The 18,620-nt window shown below is 43.2% G+C and overlaps 1 protein-coding gene across 1 annotated transcript in view; it reads right to left on the bottom strand.

The window, feature by feature from the left end:
* Positions 1-1,206: 1,206 nt before the first annotated feature.
* Positions 1,207-18,620, bottom strand: part of CPZ (carboxypeptidase Z) — a 353,734-nt gene continuing 336,320 nt past the window's right edge. Inside the window, exon 11 of the mRNA XM_078678537.1 lies at positions 1,207-2,183. Coding sequence (XP_078534663.1) covers positions 1,816-2,183 — 368 coding nt within the window. The 3' untranslated portion in view covers positions 1,207-1,815. The remainder of the gene's footprint in view (positions 2,184-18,620) is intronic.

The following is an 18,620-nucleotide window of genomic DNA, read 5'->3' as shown; positions in this document are numbered from 1 at the left end:
CATTCAGTACTTTCTGGGAAATGTAAGCTGAAAAATATAGTGATATCTCTGGCCGCAGATATTTTGCAATGATAGTGTAATTAATCATGAATGTGCGCACCAACGGGAATGCTCTGATTGGCGGGACGCTACCTGAACAGAAAGTTCCGGCTGCCATTTTATTGATCGGGAATAGTTCCTGGGGCAAAAAGTTTGGTGAAAGCTAACATAAGGGGTCAGGGTTGAGGTACTCTGACCCCATGTTTGAGAAATAAGAGTATTAGTAACACCATTTTATGTGTCCAAAATTAATTTTATTAATCTAGCAATTCGCAATGACGACACAATTGCCAGTGCGGTTCCCCCGTGTACGGTCGTGGGGACATCGTAAATATCATGACGTCATCTCGAATTTTGGTGAAAATATAAAAATATATATATATTTGTACACACTTGCCCGTCACTGTCACACACTCATATATGCACACACTTAAAGGTATTTCTGAGTTTACTTAGAGTTTTGTGAAATAGTAGTGAGGCTGTAATTTGGCTGTGCTGCTTCAGTGTCAAAATCACTGTTCTCTTGTACCACTTAGAGGTGTGAGGGTTTCCAATGACATTGCACTAGATGTCTTCTTCATCTGAAACCATTGATCTGACCTGGTCAATAGAAGGTGACCTCGACTATTTAGGCAGGGGCGTATTTCCTTAGATTTCCCTTTCTAAGATGGACATAGAAAGCATAGCTTGGGTATATTCTATCAATGGCACATATTCACAAGGAAAAACTCCTGTATTTGGAGTTTGTTTCATCAAAACAAAACAGTGGGTGCATCAAAGATGACACTACTCATCAATGGTTCAATGCCTTACACTTAGCTTCTGTATCAGTGGCTGTAGTGAAGGTAGGTAGAACCCTGCCAGCCGTGCGTGCACAGGTGCCGTGATTAATGTTTACATTCTTGAAGTGGTCCTTTGCTAGGTCAGCAGAAGCCATGACATCCTCTGATGTAGCAAGATGTGGGCTGCCCACTCTGATATTAATGAGTTCATTAGTTTTTTATGTCCTGTCAGCACTCAGTAAGATGGAGGCAAGATAGAACTAATAAAAGTAAAATAGTCATTTATAGATAGCCCTCATTACACACCCACATTGCAGAGTATTCTGAGAAAGTCTTGAAAGAGCATATCATTGTTACATATAGATAAATGTACAGAGTCCATCAATAAGTTTACATAAGTTGTTTTATTGTTTTACTAACAATGTGTTATTCAAAAGAGCAAATATGCTTGCATTAGAAACCAGGAGAAGAAATGTTCTTGAGAAAATATTAAATGCATTTATAAAATCAGACTGGATTGAAGGAAATGCGTTATGAGTAAAAATCTTTCATACAGTGCTGTTCCAGTGAATAAGTTCTCTCTCACTTAATAAAGCTAAACCGCGTTATACCATTGTGGTATCCCTTGTTCTAAGTTTTTAGAAGTGCTCTAATCCTTTTTAGAAGTGCTCTAATCCCTGGGTTTGCAATTTTAAGGTTGGATGTGTACATCTCTTTCAATAAACAAGATACATGGCTTACAAAGTGTGACAATGGCTTATTGTGGAGGGATCTGTATCAAATCTCAGCAGTGATTTCTGAAGAAAACAAAAGAAGGAAAATTCACTTTCAAGAATATCATTCCTACATTCGTTCATAGAATAGCTTTTACTTCTAAAATGTTTCATGCGGGTTTTTACAACATTATCATACATATAATCCCTTTTCTCCATCGAAGAGAATGAAGGTTTGGAATTGTGCACTACTGTAGTTGAAAATAAAACAGTGATATCACCTAATGGTTTTTGAGGAGCCACACAGGCCTATTTTGACCTTGAGTACTAAAGTATGTCCACCACCAAGGTTTTTCTCTGTCTGCTGATGGTTCACCTCCTTCCTCGGTTGCTCCACTTGGTCCGTGCTGCTTATGGGGGTCGAACTGATCTAACGGGTCGAATCGATCATAAATGTCCTCTAGTGGGACACTATCAAATTTTGGACGTTGGACAGTTTTAGTACGCCTTAAGGTAAAGTCTACTCGACCAGGCTTAATCATGTTTGCTGGTAGAGTGATCTTCTTAATCACCTTTGTGTACCCTAAGGCGTGAGCACTGACAATGTGCGTCCCGGGAACCAATATTCTCCAGTAGTCCCCATCAGCACCTAAATGAGAAAATAAGAAATTGTCTTACATTTAATAAGTAAAAAACTGTATTGAATTTATAATGCATTTCAGAACTGTTGTGTCTAACAAAATTGCAGCCTGTATCTAGTTTTTTCTGCAGTTTTTAATATCATGATTTGCCCAGATTAACAGGATGTTGAGCTGACATTGAGACTCAAACCTGGTTCTCCAGTTCTAGTTGGCAGCTCTGGCCGTTACGCCAGATCGATTTGTTAGAATGTCTCAGAATGTGCAGTAGCTAAGAGCGGTATGTATTCCAGAATGGAAAGGAGGGAGGGCAAGTATGTATGTATGGTAGGAGTGCTGTAGTGAAATAATAGTATCTTCCACACCATGTTTATGTCCTTGTTAGAAGCAACTTGGGATTTCCTTTTTGAATGCAAACAGAAGTTTGGGATCAAACAGGACAGCACCATAAGTGGACTTTATCGCACCTGCAACTATTTCTTTACACAATTTTCTCTTGGTAAAATCTGCTAGGAATCTTATGGGGTAAGTTCACCATGCTGAGCTTTCAACTCATCCAACTGGGGAAAACATGCGGTACTACTGTATCATCCAATAATGTGTGGTGCAAAACTTAGTATGGTGCTGTAATACAGGGCCAGTAATTATAACATCAGGTGGTACAAGTGTTTAATGGGCATTACCTCCCAGAATTATGCACGACTTACAAATTTGCCTAGATTCTGCATTTTATGCGGACAAAAACATTTACAAATTTGAGAACGTTTGTAGTCAGTTGATAATATTAGACATGTTATGGATCTCATGAGGACTAAACTTTTAATTTTGCCTTGATATGAATTATAACGTGCATTGTATTACACATTCTAATTCACACATCTACAGCCATTCTATGATCTCATCGAGATGATATCAGAGAGTTACCTGAAAGAGACAAGACCTCATTACAATGTTTGTCTGACAGTGCATCACATTCACAAGTCCAAATGCAAAACGTGCTAATAGTCCTGACCATGTGACTAGCATCTTTCCAAAGCTCATGGCTTCTAGTTAGAAACCATTTCCCTGCCAGGAATCTAAGACAAATACAGTACAGTGTCTGCCAAAATCCACCACATTCAGGATCTTCTACACTATGTGGAAGACATCATACTATCAGTAGTGGCTGGGGTTCCTAAGGCCCACTGTATATATTTGCAGTGAAATATTTTATAGCTGGCCCTAAGGAAAACAACTGTATTGTGAGGCAAATATATTTTCAGTTCAACATCCCATGAAGGATTCCACTGAATTATGGCTCAAACTATGAACATTGAACAGGTTTTTGGGGAATATCACTTCTTCCTATAACCCTGACCCTATTTGTAGCATTCCTTTTGTTTCTAGGCTTGTTCTGGGAAATGAGTCTCTTCCCAGCTGACAAAATTATGACTTACAGCAGTAAACCTTTTCTGGTAATGCTCCAAGTTTTAACTGGAGATTTGAAACCTATCTCTACTCAGAACATCTTCTTGTAGTCCCTGGACCAGTTTCTTACCCGAATCAGTATTTCTGAAATGCATACTGTTGAATTCCCCTATACTTTACTAGTCTACTGACATACCTTTAGTCTGCATAGGAAAAAGGACCACTGCCTTCTCCTTTCTACAGCACTAGAAAGATCAGCAATTCAGTAGGGCGTATCAAACTACCAAGTACTTTATCTGCCTCATCAAAAATATCACAAGGGAAACTGAAACTGTGTATGTCAGTCTGATGTTGAGTAACAGCATGATATGCCATATGTCCAACCCATCATATGGCAGCTTTTGGGTCATTGGTGTGCTTTTTACCCCTATCATTAAAGAAAATGATTGGTTTCTATTGAATATCAGCTGGGGTGTGCACTGGATTCCCTCAGAAAACACGAAGGAATCTGGGTAGTATGATCATGCTCCCCAAGTGAATTGTGCAATCAATACAAATGGACTTAAAGTTGATGGGAATCTAAAATCACTTCACTAGATCAACAAAACACCAAGCTTCACAGTGGTGAATAATAAATAATACCTCTATTTTTGACTAGATATAACAATAACAGATAGCTCAATAAATAAGAGTCAAGATTCGAGGTAGTAGGAGTTTGCAGGTTTAATACAGCATAAAGGACAGGAACAGGACAACCTGCATGGGCATAGGATGGCAGGGTCCGGCAGCTGCCGGGCAGGATCTGGAATGAGCGCGCTAGCTTTTAATAACAGTACACAAGTATATATAGTTAAAACAATTGCATTACAGTACATACAGTAGGCGTAACAGTGGGTGGGGCCTGTAACAGTCGCGAGAGATAAGGCAGAAAGTAGGTGTAACAAGAGGCGTGAACAGGGCGTATACATAGACATGTGATGTAAACATAACAGAATATGTCATAAATGGGGCGGAAACATGGAGGGGGCTACCTAAGGAGCCGGGACCTCTAACCTAGTGGTGCGCGCAAACTGACAATGACGTGTTACTAGGAGAAGCTGGGGGCTATGACTTCTGCGCTAGAAGAAGAGACGAAAGTCTGGAGAGTCAGAGCGACATGTACCTAAACACTATCTAGTATCTGATGTTTAGAGAACATATTGATAGAATCCAAAAGTTATCAGGGTAAAGGCTAACAGACACTAAGACTGGTGCATGCATTATTCTACATGTAGTGCGTGTTGAGGAATATTAAATGACCATTAATACAGTATTTCTCTTACATGGAGACGTAAAGGCTAGACCATGACGGAAACTATTGATGCGATTCAGTAGCTTAGGAATGCAGGGAAGGAGAGCTGGACTGATAACTGGAATCATAACATACTCTTGGCAGACTGGCAGGCAGAGCCAGGCCGAGCCGGGCACTGTGAGGCAGGAAGTAAGTGAAGGGTCAGGGATACAGGTGGGGGCTGTATCGCTCCTCAGCGAGGGTTCCGGAGACAGGAGCTGAATCTGAGTCCGGGCCCTTTTGAGGCCTAGAAACGGGGACTTTACAATGAAATAACGTGCACACTGAGAAACGTGGCAACGTAACTTTACATAGGCTTAATATTCGTAGCTTTCACGAGAACTGGAAACTGGCATACTAGAGATGGACACAACTGTAATTGCATCTTTAATTGATCATGGGGAATACATATTGCATATTAATCATGCACATATAGCATAAGATGGGGAACACGTAGGGACACAGAACATGGCAAAATTTACTTTTCCACATTCCCTCCTTGTCACTACGTTTCCATCAGGAAACATCAATATTCATAATACCATCTATCATTTCATACAGTATCATTTGCTCGTCTCGAATTGTCTTGGAACGGGACTTAGGACTAGGACTTGGAATACAGGATGTAGCACAAATGCCGCAAATCGCAGGGCCACATTGTATACAGAGGCAGCAACTGAATATGACCGCTACTGTAATACCTAGAAAGGGCAATACTTTCCATCCCCAGGCAGAAATTATACTCCAAAACCAACCGGACCATGTCCAGGTGCCTGGATTCTGGTGTAACTGATGGGCAATTTTATGAAGTCTGGTTATAGCTGAATAAACAGACGGCGCGTTATTAGGAATGAAAATGCAGCAACTAGATCCGATGACTCTACATGCTCCTCCTCTATCGGCCAGTATGACGTCAAGAACGAGACGATTTTGGAGCACGACAAATCTCATAGCAGATTGCTCTTCGGTCAAGTTACCTAGAGCAGAGGCAGTCTCATTCACTACTGCTTCAAGGGTTCTGGTCAATCTACGTATTAGCTTACTATTCTGGATAGGTCCTATAAAGAAGAAGAAACCTTTATTGAAATCTGTATACTGTTCTAGAGCAGTTTCAGTTTGATCGACAATTGGGGACTCGATCTCCCTTCTATGTCTAATGTGTACTAGATGTGTGTTTCTATGATAATCAGATGGGGCTAGAAAAACTGGTGGCAGTAGGAAGGCAATGTAACAGGTTCCATCCCAATCGAGGGGCAGACGAACATATGCGGTCTGACCACAAACAAAATAAGAATGACGTGAAGCTTTGAAAATAGATTTCCCACTGTCACTATACTTGACAATAGTAGTACAATCACTATGTCCTACATGTACGGAACCATTATTTCTGACACATAATTCGCCTTTGACTGGTAGTACTGAAATAGCAGGTAAGTCTGGAGTAGGATCAGACTGAACATTCAAGACCATAAAATTCGAAGAATAATTACCCAAATTATAAACTTCATTTTCTAGATCTAACCCTGTCCTGTGGGGAAGATCTTGCTTGTCTGGAAAACATGTACTGTTCAGAAGGGACATATCATTTGAAGATGACGTTAACGTGGACCAGGCTCCACACGAACCATTATGTGAAAACGGATAAGGAAACAGTGGCAGAACTCCCTTCGGTGTCTGGAAAGGGGGGAGTCGACCACACACCCAACAATTAGTGGCATTGCTGGTCTGGTGTGAATAATGTAACATACGGATAAACGTATTGTTGCGCATAGCAAGACGATAGGATAGTTCGTGAGGAGGCAGATCACTAAACGTGTGCTCTACTGTAGCATTAGAATACTTATTTACATGAGAAATTGGAAAACATAAATGAAATGCATAACTCGTGCAGGTAACCATCAGGCTCAGAAACAATATAAAACTTAGAAAAACGATACATCGGATTGAGTTTTGACTAACTCTCTCACTATGGGGGTCTATTTCATACATGTCAGATACCTGTCTAACCGTTTCACCTAGGGGAGGACTTAGACAATTAAACTGGCTGACTTATTTTACTAGACCGGAGCTTACTTTTATACTCCTGCTGCGGAGTTTTCTCTAACAGGGGAGGCTTTGAATCAATGTCATTTGCGGGACAGTCCTTAAAAATAGTATCTTGGCAGTCTTTAAAATCTTGACAATCCTTAGAAAAGTTCTTGGAAACAGTTTGTAGTCGGAGTCCATGAAATTTCTTGACGTGCGACAGATGCACCCACCCCTTCCTGCCTTCCAACTTGACGGCAGTACGGGTGGCCAAAAGGACTTACTTCGGCTCCTTCCAGCGAGGCTCCAGCGGACTTGAATGATCAAAATTCCGGACAAGAACCAAGCTTCCTGGAACGATTTCATGCGGTTTCACCTCGGTATTGTCTGGAAATGCGGCGGCAACCTGTGAACGACAAGAGTGTAGGGCAGACATCAAGGAAGCTAGGTAATCTGTCAGCATATTACTGGAAACATCTGTAATACTTCGGGGTCTAGGTGTACCCCACATGTTCGGGGGGCGGCCGAATACGACCTCATAAGGGGACAGACCTGATCTGGAATGTGCGACCATGCGCATATAAAATAGGGCGACTGGCAAGGCAACTAACCAGTCTACACCTTTTTCTTGACAGATTTTGGCAATGCGGATTTTCAAGGTTTGATTATGTCTCTCTACGAGACCGGCTGCTTCTGGATGGCGTACACAATGGAACTTCCACTGGTACCCTAACAACAGGGAAACGTGCTTCATTAGTTCAGATGAGAATGGCTGGCCGTTATCAGAATATACGACCCTTGGGAGTCCATAACGGGGGAAATATTCACGAACCAACTGCTTGGCAGTGGTCGCGGCTGTGTAATCTGGGACTGGATATGCTTTTGTCCACCTGGACAAAGCGCATACAACTACAAGGACATACTTGAAACCTCGACATCGCTCCATCTGAATATAATCCATCTGGAGGACTTCAAAAGGGTGGTCAGGAGGCTGGAATCCACCTTGTTCCACCGGGACACTTTTACCTGGATTGAACTGGCAACATATCATACAAGTACGGACTTTCTGCTTGGCTGCAGCTCGTAAGTGCTTGTTGAACCAGAGGTTCTGTATACTGTCTAACATGGCTTTTTCTCCTAGATGTGCTGGACTATGTGTGGTATTGATAATGACTTGAACCATAGAGTCGGGGAGAAACCATGTGGCTTTTCCCTTCGTCACCCATCCTTGGTCTGTCTGGACCCCTCCTTGTTCGGACCATTTCTTGATTTCTTCAGGAGTAGCATGTAATTGTATGTCTATGACATCTTGTGTAGGGTCCTTGACTGTCATACATGTAGTCTGTTCTGGAGTGGATGTCTGTGTCTTGTTAACTGGAATGTCTGGAGTCTGAGCTGTAAGCTTGGCTGTTCGATCGGCTAGATCATTACCTTGGGAAATGATGTCAGTAACTTTCGTATGTGCCTTGCACTTCATGATAGCGATAGCTGTCGGTAAATGTATCGCATCTAACAGAGCTTGAATGAGGAGACCATGCTGAATCTTGGTTCCATGAGAAGTCATGAAACCTCTCTCCTGCCAGAGGACTCCGAAGTCGTGTACAACTCCGAATGCGTAACGTGAATCTGTATATATGTTTACTTTCAGGTTCTTGGCACGTATGCAGGCTTGGGTCAGAGCAACTAGCTCTGCTGCTTGAGCAGACAGGGTGTCAATACGGTGTGTTTCAATAACTTCGGTTTCAGTAGTCACTGCATACGCGGCTACTAGTTCTCCTGTACTAGTTCTCATACATGAACCATCCACATGAAGTGTCAGGTCGGGATTAGGTAATGCAATGTCTGTCAGGTCTTGTCTTGGCTTAGTCATAGTGTTAATGACTTCCACACAGTCATGTGTGGCAGGATTCGAAGTAACTGACGGTAACAGTGTAGCAGGATTTAGAATGTTGCAGCGTCTGATTTCTATGTGTGGCTGGAACAGTGTCAGTTCATAACCTGTTAAACGTGCAATGGTCAAATGCTGAGTCTGTGTTCGGTTTAAAAGAACTTCCACGGAATGTGGAACTTGTACTGTCAGGGAGTGTCCTAATACTATGGAATCACTTTGTCTAATTGCTAGAGCTGTGGCTGCAACTGACTTGAGGCACGCAGGCAAAGCCTGGGCTACTGGATCTAATATGCTCGAAAAATAAGCACAAGGTTTGTACTGTCCTGCTTGATCTTGTGTGAGAACAGATAATGCAGTACCATCACGTTCTGTGACAAAAAGTGTAAAAGGCTTACTGTAGTTCGGTGTAGCTAGAACAGGTGCTTGGCATAAAGCTTTCTTTAATTCATTAAAACTAAGTGTATGTTCAGATGTCCAAGGGAGGACAGTCAATACGGCTGCCTCCTGTGTCGTTAACTGTATCAGTGGCTTTGCTAGAAATGCATACTGAGGAATCCATTGTCTGCAATAAGAAGTGAGGCCAATAAAAGCACGTACCTCCTTCTGTGTCTTGGGCTGTGGAAGACTCGCTATCAACTGGATACGGTCTGGTGTCAACTGCCTACCCCACTTGGACAGTAAGTGGCCTAAGTAGATCACTTGCTGGACACAGAACTGAAGCTTCGAAGGGGACACCTTGTGCCCCATCTCGGCTAGGAAATACAGAACGGTAAGTGATGCTCGCTCGCAGTCACGCTCAGAACGGGCTGTGATCAGTAGATCATCGACATACTGGAGCAGGGCAGTGTCAGTTGGCATGTGAATATTGTCTAGTTGTCTTTTAAGTGCTTGACTGTAAATACTAGGACTTTCTGTGAAACCTTGAGGAGCTCGTGTGAATTTATAGCTCCTTCCATTTAAACAAAAACCGAAAAGGTACTGGCTGTCTGGATGAATGGGGACACTGAAAATGCGTTTTTTAGGTCTATGACTGTGAAAAATGTAGCCTCAGAATCAATGGCTGTCAATAGAGATGAGATATCTGGGACTACTGGATACTGGGGAATGATACATTTATTGAGTTCTCGAAGATCAATCACTAATCGATATACTGGGGGTGCATTTGGATCAGTACGTTTCATGACTGGAATGATAGGAGAATTACATACATTGGAGTCAGTTTCTACAACTACTCCTTGAGCCATAAGCTCGTCAATAATTTTGGATAAGGCTGCTACAGCCTCAGGTGGCAATCTGTACTGTCTGATTCTTGGCAGGACTATACCTTGCTTGAGAGTCACACGATGGGGTGTGATTTGCATAAAACCAACATCAGTTGGACCTTGTGCCCATAGATGCTGCGGAACATTAGACAATCTCGGATCAAAATCTCGTAAAACATAGTGACCCTTGAAGTCACGTAAAAACAAACGTATCCCCTCTGGGGAACAGCAAATAACTGCACCTAATTCTTTCAGTGTCTTAATACCTAACAAATTTTCTGGACATGACTTCGTAAGCAATAGATCAGTAGTTCGGGACAATGGACCTACTTCCAGAGTAACTGGCTTTGATATCTCGTTTACAATAGGCTTTCCTGAAAATCCAAGGGAAACATTTCTAGAGCCTGAGAGCGGAGCCCCTGGAACCTCGTCGTGACTAATAGTCGTCCTACTTGCCCCTGTATCAATCAAAAACTTTCTGTCTTTCCCTAATACTTGACTGTGAACATAGGGACCCTCTTGATCTACAGGAATCTCGATGAGAGGCAAGCCTACCTCCCTCTCTAGGCTGTTTCATGAATACGCTTGATACTCTGGATACTCTGTCTGTGCATACTGGTACATCTGCTGTGTAACATGCTGAGTTGCAGCAATAGGCTGCGGTGCTGGAACTGTCTGTTGTGCATTCTGTGACTGAGAAGTCTGTGAAACTTGTTCTTGTCTAGGCGGACGTGGTCTTTCTTTAGTTTTACCAGTGGCTATATTGTGTTTCAGAACTGCACACTCGTTTATAAAATGACCTGGCTGTTTACAATAATTGCATGTCCCTTTAACGGGAGCTGCAAGATGACTGGCTTGATTCGGACCCCTCTTCTGACTGTCTTGTGGAACGGATTGTGCAACTAGTACTTTCATTTTCGTGTCTTTCATACGTCTTCTCTCGTGTTCTTGCTCTTCTCTGATTCTATTCTGGTGATACTGAAGCATCTGTAACATCTGGGACGGGGTACTAGCTTGCCATGTACTTTCGACTTTCAAAACTCTATTCTTAACTTGTGGACTTGAATTCTCGACTAATTTAGTAACAAAAAGATGAGGGTATGACTCGCTACTCGTCTTCAAACCACTGTTTATTATGAAACATTTCTCAAATCTGGAATAAAAATCACTAGTGTCTTCGTCTTGTTTCTGTTTACAGGCTGAGATTGCATCCCAGTCTTCCTTTTTAGTGGCTAATAATCTAGGCAAAACTTGTATTAATAGTTCAGGTAATTCTTTACATTTGTCTCCAAGACCGGTACCTGGTACTCGTATCTTATCTTCAGCTTCTAGAGCTGTCCAATCGATCTTTTTCTCTCCCACCTCCCAATCTTTTTCCTTGAGTTTTTCATATATGCCCGCAGGCAACAGGACTTTTAGCATTTTAATAATATCTGGATACGTGTATTCTCCCATACGGAGCATGTCTTTTAATTCTCGGTGGAACCCTGCTGGATCTTTGTCGTGACAGGGAATTAATTTCTTCATCTCTAAGAGTTCCATCTTGGTAACTGGGGTGTAAACAAATACTCGTTGCATTTCACCACCCGTTGTCCTAACTGGGTGTACTTCTCGTAACGGATGCTGTCTGTCTATGTAAAACGGTTTACTTTCTGGAGGTGAGACATGAACAAAATGCGGATTCAGAAACGTTCTATATTTGTGGCGCTGTTCTAGAATGACACTAATTAAATCGGTACCTAAACCTTTCCATCTATACTGGAGTAGCTCGTTCAGGACATCATGTAACGGACCTGGATCAGAATGTTGACCCTCATACAGTGTAATGAGGTGTTGGATCATATACATACCCACCAGTCGCTGCTCGGCTGGGGGCAGTTTCAGAAACATTTGTGCCACTATTTCGTCTGGAAAAGTGGTAGAATCAGTAATCCATCGGACTGCTGATCGGGCTAGTTCTTGTTCATGCATGGTACTTAATTCACTATAACCGATTCGTGATTTCAGAATTTGATCGGTAGCTTGAAATACTTGTTCTAGAGAACCTTGTTCCGGTGCTGGAAGATGAAAGACTTTCTTGTGTTCTAGGCGTAAATGTCGGTCTGGAATTCTAGATTTACTTACATACGCTATTCTGGCGGTATTCTCGTCGTCTACCTCTTCAGTAGAAGAGTCATTTTCTTTCTCGCTTACTTGTGCTTCTTTGCGTTGTTCGTGTAACCTTATTATTTCTTTACGTATTTTCTTGTACATACTCTCTATACTATTGAGTGTCTTGTGCTTACCCTCGGCTATATTATCACTCCACTTTGTCAGAATTTTCATTTCGGTCGGATCTTTAGTCGGGGAATCTTGTTCCCTAATTAAACAATTGATCAGAAACTTTAATAGCATAAACTGGATCTCAGATTTCCTGAGAGACATGACTTCAGCAATACTTTCTGGATCTTGTCCTGTACGAATGAAACGATACATTCTGTCTAGATCTTCTTTCATATTAGGTAGGGTGACCAAATACTCGGACACCTGCCTTATACGTACGGAATACATAACCATACTATCCTCGCCTGGGACTGGATCATAACAGCATTCAGTAAGAAGTCGCCTGATTTCTGCAATAGTCTTATATTTGGGCGTACGCTGTAACGCACGTTCATGTAACTCGACTGCTCCTAAACGTCTACTTGGCGGCGGGGTACCAGGAGGACCTCCTCCCGCGGCCCCTATACTGGAATCGTCGACTGATACTCTTCGTGCTGGCAGAGTGACTGATGTGGCGGGAATTTGTACTACGGGCTGGACCGGGGGTACCGTAACAGGTGTTGTAACAGGTGCCCCGGTGGCTGGAGGACCATGAATTACATTATTTACAGGAGCTGGTGGAACAGGATTTGCATATTCTGGGACTGTGTCGTCCAAATAGGACGAGAGAAAAATATCAGCTGCGGTCTGTTTGTGACGTAGCTTGGTCGGAACTAAGGGTGGCGGAAAATTACTGGATGCCTCCGGGGTTGCTTTTGGCAAGCCCTCGGCAAGAAGAGGATACATACCCTTAATGAGGGCATTCCTCTGTCTGTCTGACTGTTCGGTTTTAACTCGTTCACCTATTTCGATTAATTCCCTTTCTTGGGCTCTTTCTGAGGATTCTCTACTTAATTCTGACTTTCTGATTTCTTTTTCGGTTCTTTTATGAGATTCTTTGCGCCATAACTCGATGGCATCTTTCTGTGACTGTCTGGCTTTCTTTTTCCATAATGCTTCTTCTACTCGCATGATGCACTCGGCATCCCATGTACCCGATACGGGCCATCTATACTTTTCTTCTAACTGTTTGGTGTACTCCACCCACAAATCTAGATACAATATGGCACTTATGCCATGCTTTTGATACATAAAATGACCTGGACTGTCCCTAGGTGGGACAGGAACTGCTTCTTCTAACAGACCTTTCCTAGTTTTTAACTGACGTAATTTGGAAAACAGCGGCATGACTGAACTGTAGTCTAGACACAATACAATACACAGTGAACACGATAATTACACCACTTTCATACCACGACATTGAAATACATGAATGACATTTAAAATAACAGTTCGGACAAAATACTACCTGGAATACTGAAAACAGAATACATGAATTTCTCGAGAACAGAACGGACTAGAACAGAAACTAGATGCACTGCTGAAACAGTACGAAACTTACCGGTCTCATAAAGAGACACGTCAGGACCCGCATCCACCTAAGTGGACACTTCGTGTTGGATCTGTGTACCCCAAACCCACGGACCAGAGACAATGCAATTGACCCTGTCTAGATACTACCCCAGCAACGGTACTCACCGGGCAGCAAGAACGGAAGGCCTCGGACTGGACTGGACTGCTACGACGCCGGACGGACGAACTTCGGACTTCTGTTACGGGTGGGCCTCCGGATACCTCGGACCTTGGACTCTCGGCTTGGGCTCTGGTCGGGACTCGCCGCGTTCCTCCACCGCCTCGTCTGGATGCTGGACCGCAACCTCCGTCTCCTCCGTGGGCCTGAGGGATACTTGAAGCAGAAATATCTGCACGTGCACGGTATGGTTCCGTCACGGCTGCAGAGGATCAGGGGGCTTGCGTGGCTTCACCGGCGCGTGGGGAAAGGGCAAGTCCCTATTCGGGCGCCATTATGTGGTAAATAAATAAATAATACCTCTATTTTTGACTAGATATAACAATAACAGATAGCTCAATAAATAAGAGTCAAGATTCGAGGTAGTAGGAGTTTGCAGGTTTAATACAGCATAAAGGACAGGAACAGGACAACCTGCATGGGCATAGGATGGCAGGGCCCGGCAGCTGCCGGGCAGGATCTGGAATGAGCGCGCTAGCTTTTAATAACAGTACACAAGTATATATAGTTAAAACAATTGCATTACAGTACATACAGTAGGCGTAACAGTGGGTGGGGCCTGTAACAGTCGCGAGAGATAAGGCAGAAAGTAGGTGTAACAAGAGGCGTGAACAGGGCGTATACATAGACATGTGATGTAAACATAACAGAATATGTCATAAATGGGGCGGAAACATGGAGGGGGCTACCTAAGGAGCCGGGACCTCTAACCTAGTGGTGCGCGCAAACTGACAATGACGTGTTACTAGGAGAAGCTGGGGGCTATGACTTCTGCGCTAGAAGAAGAGACGAAAGTCTGGAGAGTCAGAGCGACATGTACCTAAACACTATCTAGTATCTGATGTTTAGAGAACATATTGATAGAATCCAAAAGTTATCAGGGTAAAGGCTAACAGACACTAAGACTGGTGCATGCATTATTCTACATGTAGTGCGTGTTGAGGAATATTAAATGACCATTAATACAGTATTTCTCTTACATGGAGACGTAAAGGCTAGACCATGACGGAAACTATTGATGCGATTCAGTAGCTTAGGAATGCAGGGAAGGAGAGCTGGACTGATAACTGGAATCATAACATACTCTTGGCAGACTGGCAGGCAGAGCCAGGCCGAGCCGGGCACTGTGAGGCAGGAAGTAAGTGAAGGGTCAGGGATACAGGTGGGGGCTGTATCGCTCCTCAGCGAGGGTTCAGGAGACAGGAGCTGAATCTGAGTCCGGGCCCTTTTGAGGCCTAGAAACGGGGACTTTACAATGAAATAACGTGCACACTGAGAAACGTGGCAACGTAACTTTACATAGGCTTAATATTCGTAGCTTTCACGAGAACTGGAAACTGGCATACTAGAGATGGACACAACTGTAATTGTGTCTTTAATCGATCATGGGGAATACATATTGCATATTAATCATGCACATATAGCATAAGATGGGGAACACGTAGGGACACAGAACATGGCAAAATTTACTTTTCCACAGTCAGTCTGATGTTGAGTAACAGCATGATATGCCATATGTCCAACCCATCATATGGCAGCTTTTGGGTCATTGGTGTGCTTTTTACCCCTATCATTAAAGAAAATGATTGGTTTCTATTGAATATCAGCTGGGGTGTGCACTGGATTCCCTCAGAAAACACGAACGAATCTGGGTAGTATGATCATGCTCCCCAAGTGAATTGTGCAATCAATACAAATGGACTTAAAGTTGATGGGAATCTAAAATCACTTCACTAGATCAACAAAACACCAAGCTTCACAGTGTTGTATCCATCCAATAGGATGGGTTTAATTCAGCAGTGAACTGGAAAAAAAGACAGCAGGTTTTAAAACAGCCGTCAAAACATTATATAGCCATATACCCAGGCGCGGTGCGTCCATTGGGGCGTAGGGGCGTAGCCCCACTAAGCCCCATGGACCCACCGCGTCGTCAATAAAATACAGATAAAAATATTAAAACAATCGCGCTACCCGCCGGCCGACTTTTCCGGAGTGCGGAGGGGGGGAGGGGAGGATTGGCTTGCTGCGCAAGTAGATTTCTGGGCACAAACTAGCCCGCGCATGCGCAGATGGTTTCCCTGTGATTTTCCCCTTAGAGAGAGGACCAGGGGGCGGGCCGCAGCCCCCGGGGTTGCACAGGGCGACTGGGCGAGCAGTGATGGTGCCCCCCCAGCCAATCCTGGCGCCCGCTCGGCCAGGGAGACCCGTTTCGTTCACACTCGGGTAAACACACTGTCATTTTTATTCATTGTGGTTTCTCTAAACATTGGTGAGATTAAATAGTGTACTGGTAATTAAAGAGTTTGCTACTGTGCCATAATTTAGACTAACACTGTCTGCGCTGCTCAGACGTAATGTGTGTTCTTCTTTTCACGTCATCCGGTTTTCTGGTTCTTGATGCTGTTTATCACTGAAGCTCATTTTGTGCAGCTGGGCTGTTTTTGAGCAAATTTTAGGACTCCTCCGGGAGTTCCGCAGACTTGAGAAATGCATTTTTTGCTCGGTAGGCTCGGCAGAGGGTCCTGTAAAGAGTATTTCTGATGTGTTGTCTTAATCGGCGGCATTCCGAGAGTGGAATTCTCTCTTTTTGCAGTTGCAAACAGTGTTATGTTTGTAAAACGTTATGCCCCCCAATAGGCTGTTGGGGGCATAACGTGCTACAAGGTCATCTGAAAACAAATTCACTGATTAATTACCCCAGAGACGGCATATGGTGGGTGCACGAATGAATGATATATGGATGCAGGATGGTTGGGTGGATGGATGGATGGGTGGATGCATGAATGATGTATGGATGGATGCATGCATGATGGGTGGATGCATGATGGATGGATGGGTGGATGCATGAATGAATGATGTATGGATGCAGGGTGGGTGGATGGATGGGTGGATGCATGAATGATGTATGGATGTATGGATGGATGCATGGATGCATGCATGATGGGTGGATGCATGATGGATGGATGGGTGGATGGATGCATGAATGATGTATGGATGGATGCATTCATGGATGCATGCATGATGGGTGGATGCATGATGGATGGATGGGTGGATGGATGCATGAATGATGTATGGATGGATGCATTCATGGATGCATGCATGATGGGTGGATGCATGATGGATGGATGGGTGGATGGATGGATGGGTGGATGGATGGATGGGTGGGTGCATGAATGAATGATGTATGGATGCAGGATGGGTGGGTGGATAGATGGGTGGATGCATGAATGATGTATGGATGGATGCAAGGTGGTTCGGGCTCGCTCGCTGCGCTCGATCGCTGCGGTGCAATATGCAAATTAGTTTACGCCTCACCACTTTCAAATGTCACCAGCCGCCCCTGCATATACCACATTGCATCTTTGGCCACCGTCCCATTCAGGTTCTTTCAGTACCGGATGTAATTCTGGCAGAGCAATTCTACATTCAACATTCTCCAGTTGGCTATGTTCCGGTCAGAGGATTATTTTCAGCAAAAATCAACCAGTGTTTTCACAGTCAAGCAAACAAAAAGTGAGAGGTCAGACAATCATGCAGTGTCCCCTGTTGTCAATACATAGTGACTCTTACTTTATTACAGCTGTAATGTAATTCTGGTCCTAGTATTGCAATATGGCTATGCAAGTGTAAAGATCTATGTCCAGTATGTGTTGTTGCGGCTAACATAATTATTCACGGAGAATGGATAATTCTCCAGTTTTTGGGGAAGTGCTAAAAAGGGAGGCAGAATTTCCTCTAACAGTATGGTGGAGAAACCTGCTGCCAGATGTCTCACTCTCTCTTGAAATCACAGCCAATTTCACTACCACTCAATATTAAGCCAGTTGCTTAGCATTTCAATTAAACCGTATACTAGGATGAATCATACACTAAACTAAACAATCTTAAAAAAAATTATGATTTGTGGTGCAAGTCAGTTGTAAAAAATCTAATAAGTTAGAGGGGTCAAACAAGGCTGTGTGTTGGACCCACTCCTCTTTGGTCTGCTAATAGTAAAATCCCTATTCTGGATGAATGGCGTTCAAATGCATTCATCAACATTGAGTGGTGTCCTTGTGCCTTTCTTTTAGGTGCTGATGACGCAATCATATAGATCATATGCCTAAAGTTTTGACAAGGGGTTTACATGTGATGGTCCAAGTCTGACATTTAACATAGTAAGAATTCTTTCAAACATCTATGGGATAGCTTTGGGGGCCCGAAGTTCAAATACAATTAGTAAATTTATATGAGCAGACTCAAATTGGACTACCTATGGATGGACTTTGATTAGAGGCTTAAATACTTCGACAAACAAATGTCTGAGAGGGGGCAGATGTGCTGACACTAGATGGCTGTAAGGTAGATACCTTTTAGCCATGTTTCCGAAATGTATTCTATCGTGGCAAAACTATGTCTCCTCTGTTGAATATGGCTCTTGGATGTGCTGGTTATACTATGATTACAGGGAGGAAAGCTATGGAGATAATTTCTTGAGCTCTACAACTGTAACCCATGGAGAGCTAAGGGGATGGGTATGGGTACATCAACTTTTTTCATAGAAAATGTTTCTTTCTTTTTCAGATGTTACAAATAAATTAACCAACCAAGCTTCTTTGAAAGGAAATCTAGGGCCCTATTACGAGTTTGGTGGTCCAATGG

Source organism: Lissotriton helveticus, chromosome 2_2, assembly GCF_964261635.1.
Source record: "Lissotriton helveticus chromosome 2_2, aLisHel1.1, whole genome shotgun sequence".
NCBI classification, from domain to species: Eukaryota; Metazoa; Chordata; class Amphibia; order Caudata; family Salamandridae; genus Lissotriton; species Lissotriton helveticus.
This window is presented reverse-complemented; position numbering and strand designations above follow the sequence as displayed.